The 24,463-nt window shown below is 38.8% G+C and overlaps 1 protein-coding gene across 4 annotated transcripts in view; it reads right to left on the reverse strand.

Moving 5' to 3' along the window:
- adgrl3.1 (adhesion G protein-coupled receptor L3.1) overlaps positions 1 to 24,463 on the reverse strand; it is a 184,765-nt gene that overhangs the window by 65,837 nt on the left and 94,465 nt on the right. For all 4 annotated transcript variants that reach the window (XM_036583065.1, XM_036583064.1, XM_036583063.1 and 1 more), the window contains exons 7-10: positions 12,772 to 13,074; positions 10,949 to 11,046; positions 10,215 to 10,400; positions 5,565 to 5,603 (exon numbers count right to left, since the gene is read on the reverse strand). In XM_036583065.1, the coding sequence (XP_036438958.1) occupies positions 5,565 to 5,603; positions 10,215 to 10,400; positions 10,949 to 11,046; positions 12,772 to 13,074 (626 nt within the window). The remainder of the gene's footprint in view (positions 1 to 5,564; positions 5,604 to 10,214; positions 10,401 to 10,948; positions 11,047 to 12,771; positions 13,075 to 24,463) is intronic.

The following is a 24,463-nucleotide window of genomic DNA, read 5'->3' on the forward strand; positions in this document are numbered from 1 at the left end:
AATATAGTGTCTATGCAACCAACATGTTCCCATCCTTTTGGACACAAATTCTTCATTTTGGCCACAAGATTCACTGGCTTGGTGGCCTGAGTGGCCAGTGCAAATTTTTATATATGTCAACCACTGCTTACTGTTACACTGACTTCCCTCTCTTTCCAGCATGCACACACACACACACAAACATGCAGCCTGTGCTTTCCACAGGGTTGGTAAATGGAGCAGAACTGAAATGCTTTGAAGCTGTGGGGCTAATCCAGCGTAAAGACTGCATCAGGCCAGCACGCGTGCGCACACACACATGCGCACGGGCTGCATTATTCGGTGACCACTGAGAATTTGATCGTGTCAGCATGAGAGACGTGTCAAAAATGTGCTCTGCAACGCTGGAATTCTAGAATCTTGTCCTTACAGAATGTTCTGAATCAACACAATTCAGCGATCTGGCTGTGGAATGTTTTAATTGGGTTTCACAACGCTGGGATGACCGCACGGAAAACAGCAAACACAACACGCCTTGAATTGGTGACATTAAATATGTGTACACACACACACACACACCCACATACATACATATATATATATATATATATATATATATATATATAAAATAAAAGTTATTCATTTTTCGGCTTCAACAACAAAATATAATGTCATTATTTTCAGTATGTAATGTGTCCATCCTTGTTATTATTCTTTTCTATCATTTTCAGAAGACCTGCTCTTAGTTTTTCAAAAAAATATGCAGGGATATTTTTCCAAACCTCCAAAGCAAAGTTTGCTTTCATCAGTAACGGCTTCTTGACAGCTACACATCTTTTCAGACCCACAGTGTTGTCTTCTCACAGCAGAAGGATGGACACAAAATCCCTGTGGATTTATTTCAGATATGAAGCAAGAGTGGAGCTCAAAGATCTATGACCATAATTCCAGTTTTGGAAGCTCCTCTGCTTTTTTTACTTTATTTATCTTTTACTTTCCCCTTCCTTATGCAAGTGGATTGTCTGATATCTCTTCAATAAACAAAGGGCGGTCTCTGATTTTGCACAGTACTGTAAATTTTCAATTTCTTTTAAAGTGAAAATGTACACTTGGACATCTGGGGCAAGAAGACCTCCTTTATACTGCACCCAAAATATTATTTACTTAGATTTCTACATAAAGCTTCATGGGCTAAGTAGCATCAGCGTTACATGCTACCTACAGCAACCATTAGTCAGAACAGAACTGTCAATTAGTGTTCAGTTCATTTCAAGCATGCCGAGTTGAATGATGTGTTAACGGCAGTTTGAAAAGATGTGGTAGCAAGCTTCATGTGTCTCAGCAAGCATGTGTTAGCCTTCACCTTCCCATTGCAAGAGAAAATGGTACAATTATGTTCCCTAACTAAAGATGTATCCTCGAGGTCACTGCCACAGTGACAGTGTTTATACCCTTTTGTCTATATTGGGACCAAATCTGGCATCTTCATGTCTGTCATTTTTTGTCAGTTTTTAAGCTATTACCCTTTTATTTGTGTTACAGTTTCATGATGAATGGACCAATACATATGGTCCATAATTATTTAGAAAAATAGCTTCTTCCCTTGACTTCCATTCAAACTTAAGAATGTTCTTCTTCTGTAAAAGTAAGCATTGTGGAGAAGAGGTTTTGTCCCAGCAGTGACAATTTGCAGTACAGTGGCATTGTGGTATTAAAATGGTATTAAGATTGCTTTTAGCTGCACTCGACCGAAGCAAAAATCATCATTCATTCAACATGATGTATGCTACACTTAGCTACTAAATTGAAAGTATATCAAACTGAAAGGAGATTAATTAAACTTTCAGAGACATATTAAGCTGTATCCTTTCAATTATGAACAAATTACTATTTTGGTCATGCAGTTAGCATACAGTTTTTCCATATGTGATATTTCCAGCTCTGTGTGCTGGAGTACATTTAGCTCTATCAGTAGTGTCTGTCTCCTACTATAAATTCTCTCTCTCTCTCCTCTTACCTTCTCTCCATCTGCCACATTTTATGCCTTGCCTACATTCTGCTTTGCTCATTTTTTTGTGATTTGGTGTGTGTGCGTGCTTGTGTGTGTGTGTCATACTCCATAGCTGAGTGGCTAATCTCCTGATGTGACACTGCTGACCAGTGCTGACATCATCAGTGCTTTCTCTGGAAGAAAAATGTGCTCTCCTTTTATAAATGCAAAAAAATGTGGCTCAAAGGGGTGCACTCACACAGACACACACACATGCAAAACATGTTGCAAAGGGAGCTTTGTAAATATAACTGAATTAACACAGAGATGCTAATACTCAGTCCTTAAATAAACATCTGCTTACACACAGTGACTAATATTGTATATACAGTTGAGGTCAAAAGCTTACATTCACTTGTAATGGACATTACACTGACCGGCAACTGCATTAAGCTCCACTTACCATATAGGTGCATTTTGTAGTTCCACAATTACAGACTGTAGTCCACCTGTTTCTCTGCATATGTTGTTAGCCCCCTTTCACTCAGTTCTTCATTGGTCAGGACCCCCACAGAACCACCACAGATCAGGTATAATTTGGGTGGTGAATCATTCTCAGTACTGCAGTGACACTGACATGGTGGTGGTGTGTAACTAAGTGTTGCGCTGGTACGAGTGGATCAGACACAGAAGTGCTGCTGTGTCCACTCACTGTCCACTCTATTAGACACAGCTACCTTGTTGGTCCACCTTGCAGATATAAAGCCAGAGACAATAACTCATCTGTTGCTGTTTGTGTTAGTCATACTCTAGTTCTTCATCAGTGGTCATGGGAATGCTGTCAACAGGATGCTGTTGGCCGGATATTTTGGGTTGGTGGACTAGTCTCAGTCCAGCAGTGACACTGAGGTGTTTAATAATTCCAGCAGTTAACAACTGACAGTTAACACAATTAAATCTCTTTTGAACTGAAAATGTAGAGTTAGACCTTTGAGGTAAGACGTGCCCTCAGACATGGGGTAAGAGGCTCTCTTTAGCATACTGCCCAAGGATTTTCATCATAAAGACGTTTATTGGCTAGTCAGCAGTAGCGTTACATGCTAGCTACAGCGATCATCAGCGAGAATTAGGCAACATTTTTGGCTTGAGATGATCTGTTCTGTCATGTCCACTATTTGCACTTAAGCGGCCAGATTAAAAAAAAAAAAACTCTGTGTTAACTGCTTTACACCATGCAAAATGTGAGGCACGGTCAACAAAAGGTATTCAACAGCTTAACACAGCAGTATTTTGACTGGTGTCCTATGCAAGAGACAATCAAAATCGATATGTAAACAGAGGTCACACACATTAAAGACACTGAACACACTGTTGGGAAAGATGCTTTTAATAATTTTACTTTTAATCAAGAAACAAAGTTTCTTTATCAGAAAACGTTGTTTATACTAGAAAAAAAAGTATATGTATATAAAAGTCCAATTATACCATCTTATAATTTAATTTTATTCATAGCGTGTAAGATTTAACATGTGGTACTTTTTCCATACAATACAAAATTTAATTGATCAGCTGAAATTCTATTTACTATGGCAAGCTGTTTTCTTGAGGAATTCAGGAATTCAGTTTACATATGTGAAAATTGAAATGCTCTGTTGCTCTGTTTTAGGTACAGAGCCAGTTAATGTGTCAATCTGAAATCCTGTTCAAGCAATTCTCCTACTCCCACAACAGCAGTCAAGATTTACCAGGGAAAATTACTGCTAGAGAGGTTCAGGTGTTATTTTTACAGGATTGTGTCAGGCTATGAATAGTTACTGACACATGTAAATGAGCTAAGAGCGTGGTAACGCCTCACATCGAGTAAGCGGTAAAACATGCTGGTAATCCTTGTTTATGAATCAGCAAAGCTGTTGCTCTTAACATCACAGAAAATCAGGCTGTGCGTTTTATGAATATGGCCTGAAAATAAATGATAAAACATAAAATTGAATTCTATTGCTTTGTTTCCATTGTTATTATACATTTAACAGTATTCACTTTTCACTTTTGCCTTTTATCTTTTATCATAGCTTATCAAACTAAACTAATAGAGTGCACAAATTCCTTTGAAAATAACACTTTTCTCCAGGATTAGCCACTTTTGATAGCCATTAGCAAGCTACTGGTACACCTCTGGTAAGATATTTGACCACTCTACTTGGCAAAATCGGTAGAGTTCAACCAACAGCACAGCCCACATATTCTCGCTGAGGTCACTGGCGGGTTGTCCCAGCTATACGCAAGTCCAAACACCAGCTAGTAATAATGTTCACTAAATTCATGTTTACGCATTACAAAATCAAATTAACAAAAACTTTTTTGGTTTTTTGGTTAAACTAGCAACACTAAAAACAGTGAATCTACGTAAAGCATTATTCATGACACTGGTTTTAACTACACACACAAAGCTAACATCTATAGCTCTAATTCAGTGAGCAGCTGAATTGGAGGTGACAGTTTGAGTTTTCCTCCTGACTTTGTACTTTGTAGTTACGGACAATTGTTTGCACAGATGATCCCGGTGCTTAGAAATGGCTCCAAGTGAAATTCCTAAAATATATAGTATACTCTTTGAGATCTGTATAGACATCCCCAGACTTTCTTATTGCAATGTTTGTGGTTCAGTCTAACAGATGCAGTCAAACTAGCCCTACATATGGGCAAGGAGAGGTCACCAGCTGTGTCAGTCATGATCACTAGTGAGGAATTGGGAGGCTATGCCATAGAGTTTAGTGACATAGAACTATTCACGCCACCAAATTGATAATCTAAGTTGCTCTATGTATATTTTCATCTGGCAGAGTTCGTCATATTTTCAGAAACCCCAGGTACAAATTACTGGTCGGCATTTTGGGGCCAGTGTCCGGGGGCATTGGGGAACCTCAGATCCCTTGAAATGGTTAAAATACTAGGGTCAATCCACTGCAGATTGAAGAATGAAGAAATCTTGTCTGTTTTCAGGCCTTTTTTCTCTGTTTTCAGTTATTATTGATGTATGGGATAGTCTGCCGCCATTGAAATGGGATTTTCCATTTTACCCCTCCTCATGTGCAAGACTACTTCTGTTGTTGCATTGAGACTTGGTTTTGCTTGAAAGAAGAGAACATATCACTTCATCCAGTTAAAACTAAATTTTCTTACACAAAAGCCGTTACATAATAGATACAATAGGTGATTGTACATTAGCACAAAGCTAATTTTGGTTATTTAGTAACATAAACATAATGTGAAACATTGTTCAATCTCAGGTTGCTTTTTTTTTGTAAGTACACATTATTGTTGGACTAAGAGAGCCTCCAAAGGGGTTTGTGAACAGAGGTCTCACAAAACCATGCTCCAATCTTTATGAAAGAACTCAAATTCATTCACACAAAGAAGCATGTCTCAATCATTCAGACACAGAAGATAACAGTTGAAGAAATAACTGAAATCCCAAGGCCACCATGACATACATGCCATGAATGTTACCAGTGAATGGAAACTTTTGACCTCAACTGTATAGATGAACATGAAAACTCACATCATCTTCACATTCAAAGTAATAAAGGCAACATACCTGAAGGAAGAATCGGCACGACCTCTCTCTCTTCTGAAGCTGAAACACAAAAGCAATGAGTAGTAAAGTTAACAACAGAGCACAAAAAAATGTTCCCACTACATTCATGCTCACGTCCACACACGATAGTGACACCGCAATCAATAATAAGATATAGCTCAGAAGAAATGTGCCCTAATTAGCTAAAATAACTACAATCATTTCGTAATAAATAATACAGCAGCATAATTACAATATTTATCAGACCCTTAGGGTCAGAATCATTCAAAATGACTTACAATCACTGTTTAAATAGCTCATCAAAGCCTTTTAGCACCTGCAAATAATTATTTCGAAGCCATTCAGCCACATTAATTTCCACTGATGTTTGATGAAACAAACTATTAAACTAAAATGAAGTAAAGCTCACAGCAAGACTTGGCAAGGCAACTTGTGCATTAGTGCTTTATGCACTTTCTGCACATATTCATATCATAGATCCATAGATGTAAGTGTGAAAGGGCTGTGCAGTATCTCATTTATTAATTATTATCGCGATACTCTCTTTGTAATATTAATATTGCAGAAGCTTAAAATATGCAAATAAATCCTCTTACCAATCAGAATGTTATTTACAGTATGCTGACAATTAACAAGCATAGGCTGCTCTAAGCAGCTGGCTGAGGGTCTGAAAATTAAGCTAACTGATGCCTACAAAGCAGAAAAAGGCTATAAAATAAGCATTTCCACCTCTGACATCTCATCAAGAAATGGCAGTCAAGTGGAACTGTGGAAGTCCAGACAAAATCCAGAGGACCAAGAAAACATTCTGATAGAACTTCTCATATGATGGCCAGAAAGGCAAAGCAAACCCCCCATATGATGGCAAAGAACATGCAACATGGTTAGCTGAAACAGGAGTGGTGGTGCACCATTCTTCTGTGCAGAACTGCTTGCACAAACAAGCTCTGCATGATCAGAAGGAAATCTTACTATCACAAAAGTTAATGTCTGAAGCATACAAAAATTCTAAATAAGCCAGAGTTTGCAAACACACAGTGAAGTAACCACAATCACCAATATGTAGAGAAAAAAAGGAGCAGCATTTGATGAAAAGAACACCTTGCCAACTGTTAAGCACAGGGGTGAATCTTTTACGTTTTGAGTTTGTATGGGTAGATGAAGAATGGATTACACTTAATATCAGCAAATTCTGGAAGAAAAAGTGACAATCAGTGAAAGAAAGTAATGTTGAAAGAGGCTTACTTCTACAACAGGAAAGGGATGCAAAATCTCAAAATCCACTATGAACTTCAAGAAACACAAGCTGAGGCATTTGGATTGACCCACACAGTCCCCTGACTTCAACATAACTGAAAATCCGTGGGAAGATCTTGAACAAGGTGTGGCTCAAGAATATCACAGAACTAGAGGCATTCTGCAGGGAAGTGGGGGTGAAAATTCCCTAAATAAGAGAAAGACCCCTAGATGGCTACAAAAATGCATTTGTAAGCTGCGGTATCTGACAAAGGGGGTGTTACTATGTACTGACTTGGAAAGTTTTGCAAACGCCACAATTAATATTTTATTTATTGTTGTTAAGTTCAGCAAATACAAAGTAAATGTGCATTGCAGAACAATGTTTTTTTTTTTTTAAATAGTTTGATGCAGTCATGTTCTTTTAATTTCAGAAACATATAATTTGGCTAGAGGTGCCCAAACTTTGTGTATACAAATGTGTGTGTGTCTGTATAAGCCCAGACAGTGCTTTGCTCCTTGTTTTGTAAGCAGCTATAGTAGCTTAACCTAATTAAAAAAAAAGCTTAATAAACATGCTTAATTATGCATTTGATGTACTATATGCTTTTGATAGGACTTCAGCATGTTTTCTGTCACGCATGTGAAATGTGTGTATGTGTGTGAGTGCGTGTCAGAGTGTGCAGAAGTCCTGAGTCCTGACTTCTTTTGAAGCTTTCTTTTTTCCTGAAGTCTTTCATGTTGCTGCTGTTTTTGTTAAGAGAAAAACTCACTGGGGCATCTTAAGCTGCTCTAATTTGTGCGTCCTTGAAAGAAAGAGAAGGTGTTTGTGTGTGTTTTCAAGATAAAGCTGCCCTGTATTAAGCCCTTTGTGAGGACTTCATGTCCTCGTCATGATAGGAAAGCATGAAAAAATCTGTAGAATTGATGACATTTTGCTGGTTCTCATATGAAAACACGCTGTTTTTCACCACAAATGAAACTTAGGACTAAATTATTGCATTGTGGCGGGGTGGAAAGCATACTGAAAACTCCTACTTAAGGAAGAGTACTGTTACAAGGCACAAGGTTCATTAAACTACACGCATATACTATATCATAGTATATTATAAGGCATCCTAGTTTATCTGTTTCTAGCAAAGTAGTTTAGAATACATGAAAGGCACAGTTTGTTACTGTTTAATTAAGCTTGGCCTTAGATGAACAAGATTACTTGACAATGGGTAGGTTACTCAAGTAATAATAGAATTAAATATAGTGACAGTTATATAGCCCATTAGTTATTTAACATTACCTAAATGAACTAGCTAACAGTCACTTGCAAATAAGAATATTTTTAAATGCTTGTAAGTTTAAAAAGCAGCAATTGTACTCATTATTCTAAAACAACAATATAAGAGGAAAATAGTAATAGAACGCAGTACCTGTTTAGCTAAGATTATTGCTTACATACTTCCTCAGGGTGAAAGATATTTGTAAGAAGCACAAGAAAGAATTTTTTGGTCTCCGTTACCCCGAGACCAAGACAAGACTAAGCTAAAATGATGGTGAGACTAAGACAAAACCAAGACCATTAATTTACAGCCTTAAGTCCACACTTGAGTACTAAGACGCTAAGAATTGCTTGACAACAGTAATACACAACTCTATGCAAGATAGAAAAACAAATGTGAGTGTGCAAGTGTGTGTGTGTGTATGGGTGTCTGTTCGAGAGAAAGTTAAAGAGACAGAAAGTGCTGTGCTGTGTGTGTGTGTTATATAAGAGCACTTTAGAACAGTATATGTTTTTAACAGAAACTTTTCCCATTAGAGCATTAAAGCCTTTGATCTGTAGAGATTCCGCTACAGGTTTACAACCTTAAATCCCTTGCAGTGTATACAATCTAGCAGTACTGGTCTCACACACACACACACACACACACACACACACACACACACACACGGTACAAACACTTTGATGATTGATGACTGATGAAAAGACTCAGTTCAGGCTAGTCAACACAAAATAGACTCCCCACAATCAGAACATAGATCCAGCCCCCTAGCACACACAGAATATAGCCCTCGCCAGAACATAGACCCCTCCCACTCAGAACACAGCTCCCCCTCCAGTCAGAACACAGATCTCTCCCTCAAGACACAGATCCACACCCCCTCACACTCAGGACACAGACCTTCCCCACACTTAGAACACAGAACATAGGCCCCTCCCACACATTTAGAATACAGACTGCCCCCGACACACACTGAGGAAACAGACTGCCTCCAATTCATCTACAATGATTGTGGAATATTAGATTTGATTAATTATAACTGATTATAATTTATTAAAATGTTGCTCAATAAAGTTGTTTACATTTTTTCTTAAATCTTAAAAATGAAAACCAAAGCTTTGAATATAAGCTTTAAAATAGTGATTCTACATTTTTCCAAAAATATTTTTTTTGTGTTGAAATCTGAGGTGTCACAATGCATCGGATCATTTACTAAACACACATTTCCTTCAAAAGAGCCAGTTATCTGAAAAAATTAACAAGGTAAGGGTACAAAAGTGGCCATGGGGTGCTAGGGCCGAAAGATATCGCCACTGTAATATTCCCTTTTTACTGTTAACATTAATAAGCTGTTAGGCTTCAGGAAAGCAAATTTCCCACTGTCTGTATAGCGGATCTCCCAGTGCACAGTATGCCATCTGACTAAAGAAACTCTAAGCATTTTCCGCGCAGCTGAAGTCTGAATTTTCTTCAGAAGGCAATGCAAGTCACACTTATATGCATCATTAAAAGGGAAGAAACAGCCATGAATCTAAACGAACAGGACCAAACGAATGCATGTGTTTGCAGTCATAACTTCCAAAGCAAGAGGTGAAATAGTTCATAAATGTGTTGAGTTAATTAGCATTATATTATTTAATATTTCTTTTTCTTTCAAATACGAACAAGAAAGTATAGTGCTAATTATTTATATCTTCTCATTTAGATCCGTCTATCAACTCGGTTCAAAGTCAGAGCTGACATGGATTTTAGACTACTATGTTTTTGATTTGAATGAAATAATAATAAGTTAATTTTATTAAAATGACTTATTGAATATTCCATTTTGTCACAAACAAAAGTCACAACACTCCCGTAATGACAATTTTAGCTAATTCTGAGCTTTGAACAGCTGTACACACATAAAATCATAATATCAAAAGGTTGATTTTCAGACTTTGAAAACATTTATTTCAAAACAAAGGGATCTAAACGCTCACTGTGTGGCCATGAGGGACCATGCAGTATCAGTTCCTGCTCTAAAAGGCAGGGGTGTAAATCTTTTGGTCAAATAGTCCACACAGGAGTGCTTTAGTGATGGGGTGTGGAACCTTAATATCAACCAATTTTATCAACCAAATGATACATGAGTCACCTTTACCTTGTTAAGGCTACGGGCCGCTGTATCTTTTCCCCCAGGTGTGAGATTCCGAAGCTGAACATCAAGTAGTTCCACCAGCTGTGCCATGGCTTTGACTGTGGAGGGAACGTCACCTGGACGCAACTCTGCCTTCGTCTGCTCAGCCAGCTCACGGGCTACTATAGCGGCTGTCTCCCCGGACCTCATCTACAGTGAGAGAGTGGTAGAAAGAGAGCAAGAGAGATATGAGGTAAGTGGGTATATTTTTATTGATTTTATGCTCTCCGTCCCTGGATGGTAAAATAAGTGGAGGAACAAATTGCTTCATAGATTTGCAATTCTGCCTATTTACAGATTTGCTCTCGGCAACATACAGGAAACCATTTCGCATTATTGTTATGCTGTTACCACTATAGGCACACACACCACATACAGAACAATGCTACCAATTGTATTGTCCTTGGGCAGAGTAACAAAGGCTTAATTGGGCCTAAGTTCGACTGCTGGTCGAAACCAAATTTGGCTTTAGGCTCTTTTTTCCTACTGATGACATTTTTTCATTCACTGTATTTTGCTCTAAGCAGTTTACACATCCAGCTGCTTTTGTGTGATAAGCAGCATTATAACTAAATGAATAAAAACAATAAAATCCCTAAGGCTAAACTGCAATTTTTACTTATGTATTATAGATAGAACTTGTATTGAATTGGCTGGACTAATTTTGCTTTGAGTTTTGCTATTTTGAGCGCACTCACTCTTTGAGTTATGTGATTGGTCCACGGCGAGGTGCAGTTGCTCATGTCTGGCCCCTTCAGGTCCCAGTAGCCCATCATGCAGGTAAACGTTGCAACGCCTGGAAAACCAAGAACATAAAAACAGAAGTGGTCAGCCCACTGTACGTACAGGAGGGGTCACCACCTCAGATGTGAAGAGCAATTCTGCTCCATATAATGGAGAGCCCTAATTTTTGGTTGAACATTAACATGTTTAATTGCACAATAATTGAAAGGAATATGCTATATGGTCAACAGTATGTGAGCACCTGACCATCACCCCTGCAGGAGCTTGCTTGTTTGACATCCCATTCCTAAACCATGAGCATGAATATGGAGTTGGCTCTCTTTGTTACAATAAAAAGGCTCCACTCTTCTAAAAATGTGTTTCACAAGATTTTGGAGTGTGTCTGTGGGAATTTGTGCCCAATCAGTCAAAAGAGCATTTGTAAGGTCAAACACTCATGTTGGATGGGAAGGCTGGTCACTACTGAAGTGCCAATTAATTCCAAATGTGTTCAGTGGGGTTAAGGTCAGGTCTCTGTGCAGGCCACTATCAAACTCGTCAAATATCATGACTTTATAGACCTTGCTTTGCGCACGAGGCACAGTCAAGCTAGAACAGGAAAGGGCCCTCCCCAAACTGTTGCTATAAAGTTAGAAGCATGTAATAGTCTGAAATGTTTTTGTATACAGTAGCATTAACATTCCCCTTCACAGGAACTACAGAGCACAAACCCTGAAAAACAGCCCCAGATCATTATTCCTTCTCCACCAAACTTTACTGTTGGCACTATGAATTTCGGTAGGGAGCATTTTCTTAGTACCCACCAAACCTGGATTCATCCATCAGACTGCCAGATAATGAAGCATGTACATCACTCCAGAGAACACATTACCACTACTGCAGAGTTTAGCCTCAACCCTGCTCCAGGTCATCTACCTTCCTGCAGAATCCAGCTCCAGCCCAAATCAAACATACCCTATGGACATCCCAATCTAAATCCATACCCATTAATATGGTATTTGCAAAACCCAGACTCGTCCATCAGACTGCCAAATAGAGAAGCGTGATTAGTCACTTCACAGAATATGTTTTCACTGCTCCAGAGTCCAGTGGCAGTGTGCTTTACACCACTCCATTTGACACTTGGCATTGTGCTTGGTGATGTAAGGCTTGCATGCAGCTGCTCGACCATGGAAACCCATGCCATGAAGCTCCCGGCGCACAGTATTTGTGCTGATATTAATGCCAAAGGAGGTTTGGAACTCTGCAGTTATTGAGTTATTGAGTGTTGGTGACTTTTTTGCATTATGCGCCTCAGCACTCAGCGACCTCTTTACGACTTTACGAGGTGTGCCACTTCACTTCACTTTTCAATAAAATCACTCAAAGTTGATTGTGGAACATCTAGGAGCGAAGAAATTTCATAAACTGGCATCCTGTTACAGTACCACACTCGAATTCAGTGGGATCTTTAGAACGACTTTTTCTTTCACAAACGTTTGTTAAGGCAGACTGCATGGCTAGGTGCTTGATTTTATACACCTGTGGCAATGAGACTGAATGAAACACCTGAATTCAATGATTTACCTGATCCAACTAATTTGAGTGTATGATGAACGACAGGCGTTTAGAGGGCTTTGGAGCACTTCATGAGTAAGCTTAGTTTACTATTACTTTATTCAGTTATTTTGAGCTACATTTAGTGAAAGAACAACAGCTTGCTAACCACCATTGTAAATAAATTACTCATTACATTTGATAAATACAAAACACAGCTGAACCTCTATCTCAGTCTTACCTATGGTGCCTGGTGGGCATGGCTGCTTGGCAACCTGTCCCTGGTGAGTCTGGGGCCAGGAGATTTCGGCAGTCACGCGAGGGGAGCAGTAGTCAATGACAACAGGTGTCTGGACTGAGGGAGGGGGCCGAGTCAAGGCCTCAGGGAGGAAGTTGTCGTCATCGCGGCGACGGGGTGGAGCCATGGTAGTGGTAGTGGTGGTGGTGAGTGAGGGCCGGAGTGTTCCTGTGTAAGGATGAGGGCGGGACGTGGAGCTCCGTGATGGTGGCAGCTGATCAGGAAGCAAGACTGAGGAGGGAGGATCTGAAAGAGAGAGATCACCAATAGGGTAATGTAAATACAAAGTTCCCCCTCACTCATGTCCTTTCACCAGGGTCTGAAGACTTACCTCTTCAGGCAGTCCCTAGGTTAATATTACTTTGTTTCTGAATCATGTCATGTCTCTTCAGTCAGCTGCAGTTAACCTCTGTCTTTTATTATTTTATTTAGAAAAATGCAGCTTAAAAGGGAATTCCACTAATTTTTCAAAATTTCTGCATTATTAAATGGTTAAGCTGTAAACAAAGTCATTCAGAGTGGTTTGATGTGAAATGCACAATTATTAAGAAACTAATCGAGTCAGAATTGTTTACAGTGGTGGTGACAAAAACCAGATGTCTGAAGAGTTTAATGATTCTAAAAGTTCCCTCACAGAAAGCTAGTACATGAAATACTTGCCAAAACACTGCATGTGCCATTGTTTTACAATACTTTTGAGAGAAAATTAGGCCTAAAAGATATTTTTAAAAATACATTAATGCCAGAGAGGTAGATGCAGGCTGGCACAGTTACACAGGCAAAATAGTACCCAAAGAAAACTTTTTTTTCCACAGATTTACCACTATTTCACCATCATTAACATTATCATCACTGTCATGGAAAAAATGTGGCTTTTTACTATTTTGCAAAATTTGAAACTTTGCTATGCTAACTATGCACTTTGCACTGCTTTAAAAATGTATGATAAATGGCCTAAAAGAAATGATACAAAATTACTTTCAACATTAACTTATATCACATGTTCAGAACATTTTTTTTTCTTTTCCTGTTAAGTTACAATTTTGGAGATACAAGGTTTTGTTTCAATAGAAACAACAAAAAACTCAGAAGACAGGTGTAGTTTGACTGGTCATTTTGGATAGTAAATAAAATGTCTATATTTGTCTTGTAGACATTCCAACCTCTGGTTCCTATTTACCACCACCACTGTAAAAGAAATCTGAGCCATTAAGTTTCTACAATGAACCATTTCCCAAAAAAACGCCTCCAAACGACTTTACGTCTCAAAGATTAAATTATGCAGGAATTTTGCAAAATTGGTGGAATTACCCTTTAAAGTAGATTGCTTTTACTGTCTACGTTTAACAGACCCACATCCTACATTTTCCTTGTATGTTCCTGTTTTCTCGGAGGTCTGTTTATGATGTTTGTGTGGTTTCATGCAATAAAAACAGCCATAATTCATTTTTACATGACTATTTTCCAATCTCTCTTACAGAGTCTGTTCTGGTTACTGTGCCTTGAAAACTGACATATGTAAATACAACAGAGCTGATGGACTGTTGTGCCTCAGTTCTGGAACATTCTTTATAACTTCAGTATGAATGGGTGGGGTGAATCAGCTGTAAGCTGAATTGGTGGATGTATGACATCACAAAACAATAAATTCAAAACGAGCTGTTTTGGCAGCTTAGTTTCCATATATGGACTGCACTGACTGAGAAGTGAGTGATTTCCTCAGGCTTACCACTAATGCACAAAATCCTTCTATACTGATCTAGATTTCAGTGCAGCTTTTGATACTGTCACAAGATTCTAATCCACCATCTTCAATACTGGGTAGACAGTATCAGAATGTTTTACATCATATTTAATGAATAGACAATTTTTGGTTTCACTGGGAAATCATTCATCAAAAAAACTTCTGGGGTCTCACAAGGGTTAGCGGGTATGCCTTTCTCTTTGTACATACTGCCTCTAAGTCATATCATTAGGAAACATAATCTCAATTTCCATAGCTATGCTGATGACATGCATTTCCATTCCTTTTGATAATCAAGACTGCTGACAGGCTTACCTGGTGCACGTCAGATATTTCTCAGTGGATGTCACAAAATGTTCTACAACTAAATCACAAATAAACTGAAACACTGTTCCTTGGTACTAAAACTCAGACAAAGCTGCTTTATGAGAAGCTCAGTTCTTTAGCTTCTTATACCAAACCTGAAGTATGAAACCTGGGTGTGATCTTAAATTCTGAGCTCTGTTTTATCCCACATGTAAACACAGCCACTAAAGTAGCTTTTTTTAGCATTTGAGAAATCATTAAAGTTCGGCTTCTTCTATCTCAAAGCAATGCAGACAAACTTGTTCATGCATTTGTTCCAAGCAAAGTTGATTACTGTAATGATCTTCTTACTGGGCTTCCCAAGAAAACTATACATCCTCTCAAGCTGTAAAAAATGCAGCAGCACAAATCCACAAAAACGCTCATATCACTCCCATTTAGAAAGAACCGCACTGACTACCGGTATCTTCTAGATTTTACAGTTCTGCTACTAGTTGTTGAGGCTTTACATGACCTTAAAGCACCTGCTTACACCACAGAATGTCCATCTGTTTATGTTCCAGCAGTGATCTTAGATCTGCAGATCCTGACCTTCTGCAAATACCTTCCATAAAATACAGAAAGTGTGGAAAGGCACCTCTCTGTTAATACGCTTCTAAACTGTGAAACTCAATTCCACCTTTTATTAGACAGTCAAGCTCAGTAATCACTTTTAAGAAACATCTAAAAATGTATCTCTTTAACTTAGGGTTTAAATAAAATTCTACATCTATTTAGTATTTATCTTTTTAATTGGATCTGTGTCTTTTATGATTGATAAATTAATACTCAGTTTCTTCTATCTGTTAAGCTTCATGACCTGTCTAAGAACTTTGAGCAGCCATGGGCATGTAAAATGGTCTGTAAATAAACATATTATTATATTCTGTTATTTACATGTTTATACTACATTCTTTTATTATAAAAAAATGTCTTTCCCTGATATGGAACATTTAAAGTCCTTAATCAATACAGTTGTATGTAAAAATTTGGGCACCCCTGGCCAAATTGTGTATTTTGTGGATTTTTGACATGCAAAGGAAAGTGACATCTACAGAAAAATATTTTTTTAAATGATATTTTCCAAAAATGTCATTATTTGATTAACTTAAATAATAAAAAAACAATAATTATGGCATGTGGAAAGGTTTAGACACCTTGCTAATTTAGTACTTGGTAACACCTCCTTTGGCAGATATCACAGCTTGCACACACAGTAATACTGCAAGCGATGTTATGATAGTGCACTAGTGATATTGCTTTTTTTGCTGATGTTCAGTGGAATCCCTTTTTCCATTTAGCCATGCAATGTTTCCTGTGCCACTGGCTGCCACACAACCCCAAAGTATGATAGAACCACCCTAATGTTTAACAAGTGACAAGGTGTTCTTCTCATAAAATGCTGCTCCTTTTTGTCTCCAGACAAATCTTTGGTGGTTGTGGCTTCCATTTTTACTTCATTGGTCTACAGCACGTTTCCAAATTGTCTCTGGCCTATCTACATGTTGCTTGGCATACTTCAGACGCTGACCTTTGTAATGAGTTTGCAGATAAAGTTTCCTTTTGATGTCTCTTCCATGCAGATCATGTTTGTGTCAGTGACACTGCACAGCAGAATGATACACCACCACTCCTGTGTCAGCAAAACTTTCCAGCAGTTCTTTCTTTGTCATATGAGGGTTTTGTTTTGCCTTTTTAGCCAGCATACGTTCTATCAGGGAGTTTTCTTGGTCTTCTGGATTTTGCCTTGACTTTCACAGTTCCACTTTACAGCCATTTCTGGATGACATTTTGGACAGTGGAAATTGCAAGCTGGTTTTTATAGCCTTCCCCTGCTTAATGTAGGCACCAATTTGCTTCATTTTTAGATCCTCAACCAAACTGCACAGCAACCCATGGTTGTCAAGAAAAACATCCTTGAGAACACACTGTGACAGTTTCTATTAACATTTGAGCCCTTGCAACAAAAAGGTATATATGACATTCTTTGTAAAAAAATATAAGTATGGTATGGCATTTTTTGATTTAAAATAAAGGGGTCACTAAGACATAAATATAGTTTGGTTTCTTAATGTAACATTTTGCACAAAATAAAATAAATAACAAAATAACTGTTAGTCCAAAAAAAAATGGGTCGAATGATTAATTTATGGTTTCTCACTTGAAGTCCTGACCTGCCTAAGCAGTCCTAACAAGTTTACTAAGTTCCGAGATTTTACAACTGAAATGATGTCCAAACTTTTGCACATGCCACACTTACTATTTGTTTTCCTATTTTTTTTATATTGATCAAATAGAAAGTAACTGTGCATTAGCATTTGCAAAAAAATGATTTTGTTTACAGTAGCACAAAACTGTAGTGATGCACAAGCTCAAAGTTTTCATGCAAAATTGTGAAAAATAGCACCGCATGATATCGGCAAACTCTACTGTCAAATGAGGCAAAACCAAAGAAGATGTGTGTTTAGAGTCCGGGTGGGTGGTATGTGTTATGTGCTACGAGGGTGCTTTTTTTCGGGCCCGAGCCGCATTTCTGATAAAAAATAGAGATGTCCTCTCTTCTGTCCTCCATTTAAGTGTCAAAGTGCTCCCTCCTCTCCTCCCTCTCTCTTTCTCTCCCTGTCTCTCCCTCTCCCTCTCTCTTTCTCCAGCATCTCTGTGGTTTCGGGATGACTGAGCAAGCCAGGTATCTGGAGAGAGTGTGTACTCGTGTGTGTGTGTGTCCTGCGAGTCGTTGGGGAGGGTGTGTTTTGACAGGCCAGAATCGTAAGTGAAGGGACTGCAGAGAGACAAAGATAAATGGTGTTTAAACGGAATCTCACCTTACCCCCCCCACCCCCACCCCACTACCCTCTGAAAAGACACACATACACACACACACACTGCAGATGATGTGGCGAAGAGTCAATGGAGCAACAGAGCTGTATGACAGCAGTTTATTGATGTAGGCTTGAGCAGGAACTATTGGAAGTGACATGGGACATGGAAGTTCATCCCTACAAGGAGAAGCCAGACTAAACAGTCCTATTGGAGTTATGTGTAACATACACACAGGTTTGTTTTCATGCAATGTAAGGACACGTCCTTATATGTGTTATACGGTTGCTGTAATAATAAAGCCTTGTGACTTTTTGTTTTTATTTTTCACATTTGGTGAAACAATTTTTGAACATTTCCATTTGTTAAATTCCATGGATCCATTTATTACATTTCAAAATGACCTGGAATAAAACACCATTTCTTTTAAGTTTACAAAGTTAATAATATTTATTACCTTCTCATATAAAGTTACCATTTGTTTTGACCACTGACATACAGGGAGAGCAACAGTGGCTGCATGTTCTAATTAATTAGTGTATATCATATATATAGTCAATGGTTCCAACTCCTTTGTGATTATAGCCTCTCGTTCTCATTCATACAGCTTGTGTAACTCTTGTTAGAGTGGAGTCTCTGAAGGGGAACTGCGGTTGCTTTTGTTTGCGGGATGTTGATCTATCCAAAGTTCTCCTGTGAGCACTGTCCAGTGTAGTCTAGTCTGCTAAAGATGTTAAAGGCGTTGATGTAAAAGCCATTTAAAAGTTGTATTTTAACAAGAAGACTAAAGTCATGGATTTTTGCACAGAAACACAGCGTGTGAGCAGCTGGGCTTCAGCCTGAATTAGCACTAACAGTTTGAAGGGTCAACCTGGGAAAATGCATTTACAACATTTAAAAAGTGATGTTAATAATTTATTGTGTTAATGTGTTATTGATGCATTAACTCTGACAGCCTCGATGAAAACACATTAAACTGCACATGAAAGAAAAAACACGATCTCTAACAAAGGCTCTGTTTTCAGACATACAATCAATTTGGATGTGCAACTGTGAATTATCTGAAATGTGTGAAAGAGAAATGTAATTCTTTTGCAGGTCCCACGCCAGAAAAGCTGCCGGACGAGGTGTTAAGCCGCCAGGATGGTCTGAGGCAAATGCGTCCTGAGGGGTTAAGAGTTATGACGAGTGTGACTTCTGTTATAGAAAAGAATAACACACATAAATCCACTTAACATTCACACAGTCGCTCTATCTCTCTCTTTTTCCTCTCTCTCTATCTCTATCTGCCTCTTTTGTCCTCAGTCGCTTTCTCTCCTACTGTCTCTTTGCCTCACTCTCTCCATATCGCTCACTCACTCACGTCACTCTCTCTAACTCTCTACTCCAACCCTCTTTCATCCTTGATCTCTCTCCTTCTCCCTGACCTGCTCTCTTTCACTTTTTTCTTGCTCTTCTGTCTTGCTTTCTGTCACTCTATCTACCTGTGTCTGTCTCTTACTCTCTCTCTCACTTTCTTTCTGCCCCTTACTCTCTCTCACTCTCTCTACCTCTCTCAATCACTTTCTCTGTCTTTCTCTCTCTTTCTTTCCCTCCCTCTCTTTCTCTGTCTTTGTCTCTTTCTTTTTCTCCCTCTCTACCAGCATCTCTTTCTCTCTCTTTCACTTATTCTCTCTCTATTATCTCTCTATCACTTTCTGTTTTTCTCTCTCAATCCCTCTGACACTCTACCTGTCTCTCCCTCTCTTACTTTCTTTTTCTTTCTGTCTCTCTTACTTTTCCTCCCCCTCTCTCTCTCTTTCTCTCTCTCTCTCACACACTTACTCTCTGTCTATCACTTACTCTTTCTCAGTGTCTCTCACCATCTCTCTCTGTCTGTCTCTCCCTCACTTTCCTTATCTCTCTCACACAAACACAAACACATACACACACACACACTGGCACATACACTATTTTTCCCTCACTTTCTCTTTCTCTCTTTCTTGTTGTTTTGTTGTTTGTTGAGGAGGAGAAAGCACTGAATGCCACAGTGACAGGTGGAAAGGGGGATCAGGAAGGAGTGTAGGAGAAGAGGAGGGGCAGAGGGGTGAAAAAAAGAGGGTGAGACTCGCCCTGAACGTCAGGCATATTTTGTGTGTGTGTGTGTGTGTGTGTGTGTGTGTGTGTGTGTGTGTGTGTGTGTGTGTCTGTGTGTGTGTGTGTGCGTACGTGTGCGTGTGTTGAACACATTTATGCACAAAGCAAAACAACCAACAATGAGGTTTTTCATTACATTCAAGTGACGATGGTGACACTAAGCTTCCTCTCTAAGGAAAGACAAGAATCACAAATCATTTATTTATTATTTTTTGTGGTTAAACCTTAAATTTCACAATTGTAGTCTGTGATAACAAAAGCATTTAAAAATTTAAATTTATTATTCATCATAAAACTATTATTATCATGGAATTATCTCCTAATTATTGAGTTCAGGTGTGTCAGCTAACAGGTGTGTAAAATTAAGCAAACAGCAACGCAATCTCCATTGACAAACATTGGCGACTAGTCAGTCTCTGAAATTTCTGCCCTGTGAGATCTGTCACTGTCAATCGAGTGCTGAAGGGTGTAAAGGGTAAAAATCACCTATACTCTGTTGCATTGTATGCATAATGTCAAGCATCGACTGAAGTGGTGTAAAGTACGCTGCCACTGGATTCTATAGCACTGGAAATGTGTTTTCTGGAGTGATGAATCATGCTTCACAATCTAGCAGTCTGATGTGTGAAGCTGGGGCTGGTGAATGCCAGGAGAACTCTACCTACTAGAATGAATAGTGCCAACAGTAAAGTCTGGTAGAGGAGGCATAATGATCTGGGGCTGTTTTTCAGTCTGGTTTGGGCCCCTTAGTTTCAATGAAGGAGAACATTAATGTTACAGACATCTCAATGCAAAATAGTAAACTAGAGTTAGCATATTACCCATGCTGCATTAATCAACACTGTATTATAATGTTGATTAATGCAATATAAATATTAACATTTTTTGCATAATGATCATATACACACATCTGAATTTAGGGGTTTTCAAAAGGAAGTTGCATTCTGTTAGACAAGGAAATGCATGGAAAGAAGCAGAAACCCCAACAGCAGTGAGCACATGGTGTTGGGCTTCATACATTTACACAAAGGCAGGAAGTTACAGTTTTAGCAACATTAGCTCATGCGTCTCAACTGCAAATCAGATCACCACAACATCCCTCTGACTGACAAACACTATTATCTAACTGAGTCACACTTAAACATTGTCAAAACCTTTCTACCTCTCCCAAACTGAGCTTTTTAAAGTGTACTTTTTCTATAAAATATTGGCCCTAAAAAGCTCAAGTCAATTCAAGCACTGACTACGGAGAGGAGATAAGAATGATACTCCTCTAATAATACTCATATGTCACTGCTGTTCCCATTTACATTTCGCTATCTTTAAGTCTACATGAGTTATTCAGGATTATAAGCGGTTATCCAGAATTATTTCATTGAGGTATAAATACAATATGCAACATAAGCCAAACTCCCTTAGTCATCTTACAACATGGGGAAGATTAGAAAATACACAAATGAAACATCATTCAATGTTCAGGCAAATAACTATGAGAATATAGTTACATGGCTAAGAATGCCCTTATGAACTGTTAGGACAATAATTCAGAAGTTTGAAACAACCGGAGCCGTAGTGAACCTGCCTGGAAGAAGATGAATGGATGCTGAACATCACATATAGCGTGTCGTCTTACATGAGGTACAGAACCCCTTGCTATAGGTTCTATTTTGTCTGTTCCAACACATTAAACCTCAGAAAAACGAAATATCCTGATGCATATCGTGTATCATGAAAAGTATCATGATTTACTATTTTTACCGTATCAGCCACCCCAGTCATGAACACTAAATAACACTGAAGAAATAAAAGTAAGTCCAAACAAAGCAAGTGCATGTCTAATATTGAGGATCTAAAATAAGGCGGTTTGAAATATGTGGTACCTGAACATTAAGGCGATGTAATGTGAGGCATCCACAAACGGCCACTAAAGCGTTGTATAAAGGGCAAAGAAGTGAAATAAATGGACTGCCTCTTTAACAACCTTAAGGAAAAAATGGTTCTCCTTCATTAAGCTGTATTCCTGTCGTCGACAGCAGCTTATGAAGATGTAGTGATCCACGTTTTCCCTCTCATCTCCTCTCATTGCTTTTTCTGTCTCTCTTATCCCTCCCTCCTCCCTTCTCTCCTCCTCTCTCCTTCCCGCGCTCTCGATCAGTGGTAAATGTGCTGGTGATTTTAAAGGGCCGCTGTGTGAAATGAAAGCGTTTCCTGTTTCTATTTCTGTAGTTGCCTGCGTGAAGGAGCTACTGAAGCACAACTCCGAGCAGCAGAGCGTTCTACAGTGACTAATCTCGCTCTCTCTTCACCTCTTCTCTCCTCACTGTTTCTCTCGCTGCAGCTATTAAACGACAGGCCAGGCCTTTCATCTCTGGGCCAATCTCTACATCTCTCCTTGCTTTCCCCCTCGGCCCGCCCGTCTGCTCCACTCCTCCGTGTCTCCAGATTGTCATCTCCATTTTACAACCCACTCAGACACAACAGGAGTGGAGATAGAGGGCAGCTGTGTGTGTGTACGAGCACATGTGTGTGTGAGTGTGTCCATGGAAAAGGGCAGCTTGATTGGCGGGTCGTCAAAGGAAGTCTCTTTCCTCACTCCATCTAGGGCAATACGGCCAAGTAAGTCATAGAGGTCAAAGGTCATTTCTCGTCCATTGCAAACAAGCAAAGTCAAGGGCAGAGCCACTGGCAACATTACAGCAGACTGTTTTTTTGAAGCTTCATTAGTCCTCTCCATCTTAAGAACTAAAGAGATTTCAAAATCTGCTCACATTTACACTATACTGTAATCACTAAAGGTGCTTTAAATATACAGTAGTGTATTCAAAGAACTAAAAATGTGCCTTAAAAACCTTATATACCCATATAACAGGGTTACTGGAGGAACCACACTTCAGTTCTAGGTTTTTGGAGGAACACTTTTCTTTGTGCAAGCCCCCAAGAACCTTTATGGGTTCCTATTTATAAGCCTTAAAGAAACCTTCTGACTTAGTTTTAACTAGTAATGTGCATTTTGACTAACCTGACTAATGTGTTAATCACAGGAAAGGAAAACGCAACAACAAAATGATTAAAAAAACAGACTTTGGTCATATTTATCTTATTTTTGTAGTTCTTATATTTTAGATGACTGCGCTGAAGATTTAAATATGATTTATTACTCATAAACGGCCATGAAAAATCAGTAAATTTTTGTGCCAGAGGTGTTAACAAGCTGACACTAGCCAGGACAGTGTTGGGGTTGTCATACACAAGGTCTTTCTTCTCAGTGAACAATATTAGCCTAATAGTAAACCTATTAAAAAAATAAATAAAAAGCTTATTTACCTAATGAACTATTCAATGATTTAAACTTCCATAAAATTAAAATATTTAAAAATCCATGACGCTGAGGAGTCTTGGCATTATAATACAATGATTTTATGCCCCAAACTTTTGAACAGCAGTGGAAAACCTTATCAAAGAACCATTTCAACTTTTCTCAATTACAACCAGCTAAGGTCCCATTGGATACAAAAAAGTAGGGATGACCTGACCTAGGTCTGACCAGTGACATGGCAACCTCTACTGTCATGCGTCATCACTGGTTTCCATCTGCTGGGCTATTATATTTCTTACATTGACCGGATAGCAGACAACATGTCTCATAACATCCACACTTTTTGTTGTAAAACCACAGCACAGCAAGTCCAAGAGCTGAGGTTTTAATCTCAAACCGAATTCTATTAATTCTGGTTAAATGTGTACGCAAGATGGTTGTCAGATAGGTGTATTTAATACACTTTTGCTTTCTCTGGTAGCACGAAAAAAATGGGGAGTGTATGGAATTTATGGGAAGGAAACTAGCTATCCGTCAACACTGATGTGGACCAACAACAGAAAAAAGGTTTAGTAGGCATGTTTGGACGTACACTTGAACTGTAATGCACTAATATCTGTTGAGCTATACAAGTACTTTTCAGATCAAACCATTATGACGTGTACAAGTTGCTCCTTTGGTCATGTGATCCATCCCCTACTCCACATCGTCTATTATGAAAAACAAACATCCAGTGCAGTTTCCCTATATTGCTACAAGATCCTGCTCTAATACGGAATATTCAAATTACCCAGACTGCTGTCTGATGATTGTGCAGGTATATAACTAGACTGGCAAATCTTTTTGGGCTTTTAAACAAACACAATCCTGTAAGATATGCCTTTGCCCACACAGAGGCTGGAAACAATGTCACCTTGCTGATCGCGACCAATCAGGTTTCAATGTCATGGCAACAGCCCTGGGAACCAGAGAGTGGTAGAGAATTGCTGCTGCGGTTTTCAGGCAGTTCAACTCTGCAGCTAAGCTGCTAAGCTGACATTCAAATTTGCATGCAATATACACCTTCCCTAAATATAGACATGTAGATTTACTCTCTCTCTGTCTCTCTCTCTCTCACACATACACACACACACACACACATACGTACATATTCATATTCATATATTCATATATTGCAAATAACAGTAGTGATTTTATGTATGTCACTGTGTTCATTTAACCATTTCCAAACCTTCCTTCTGGCATCTCAGCATTATTGACAGCTGTCATCCAACACC

Source organism: Colossoma macropomum, unplaced genomic scaffold (assembly GCF_904425465.1).
Source record: "Colossoma macropomum unplaced genomic scaffold, Colossoma_macropomum, whole genome shotgun sequence".
Taxonomy (NCBI): Eukaryota; Metazoa; Chordata; class Actinopteri; order Characiformes; family Serrasalmidae; genus Colossoma; species Colossoma macropomum.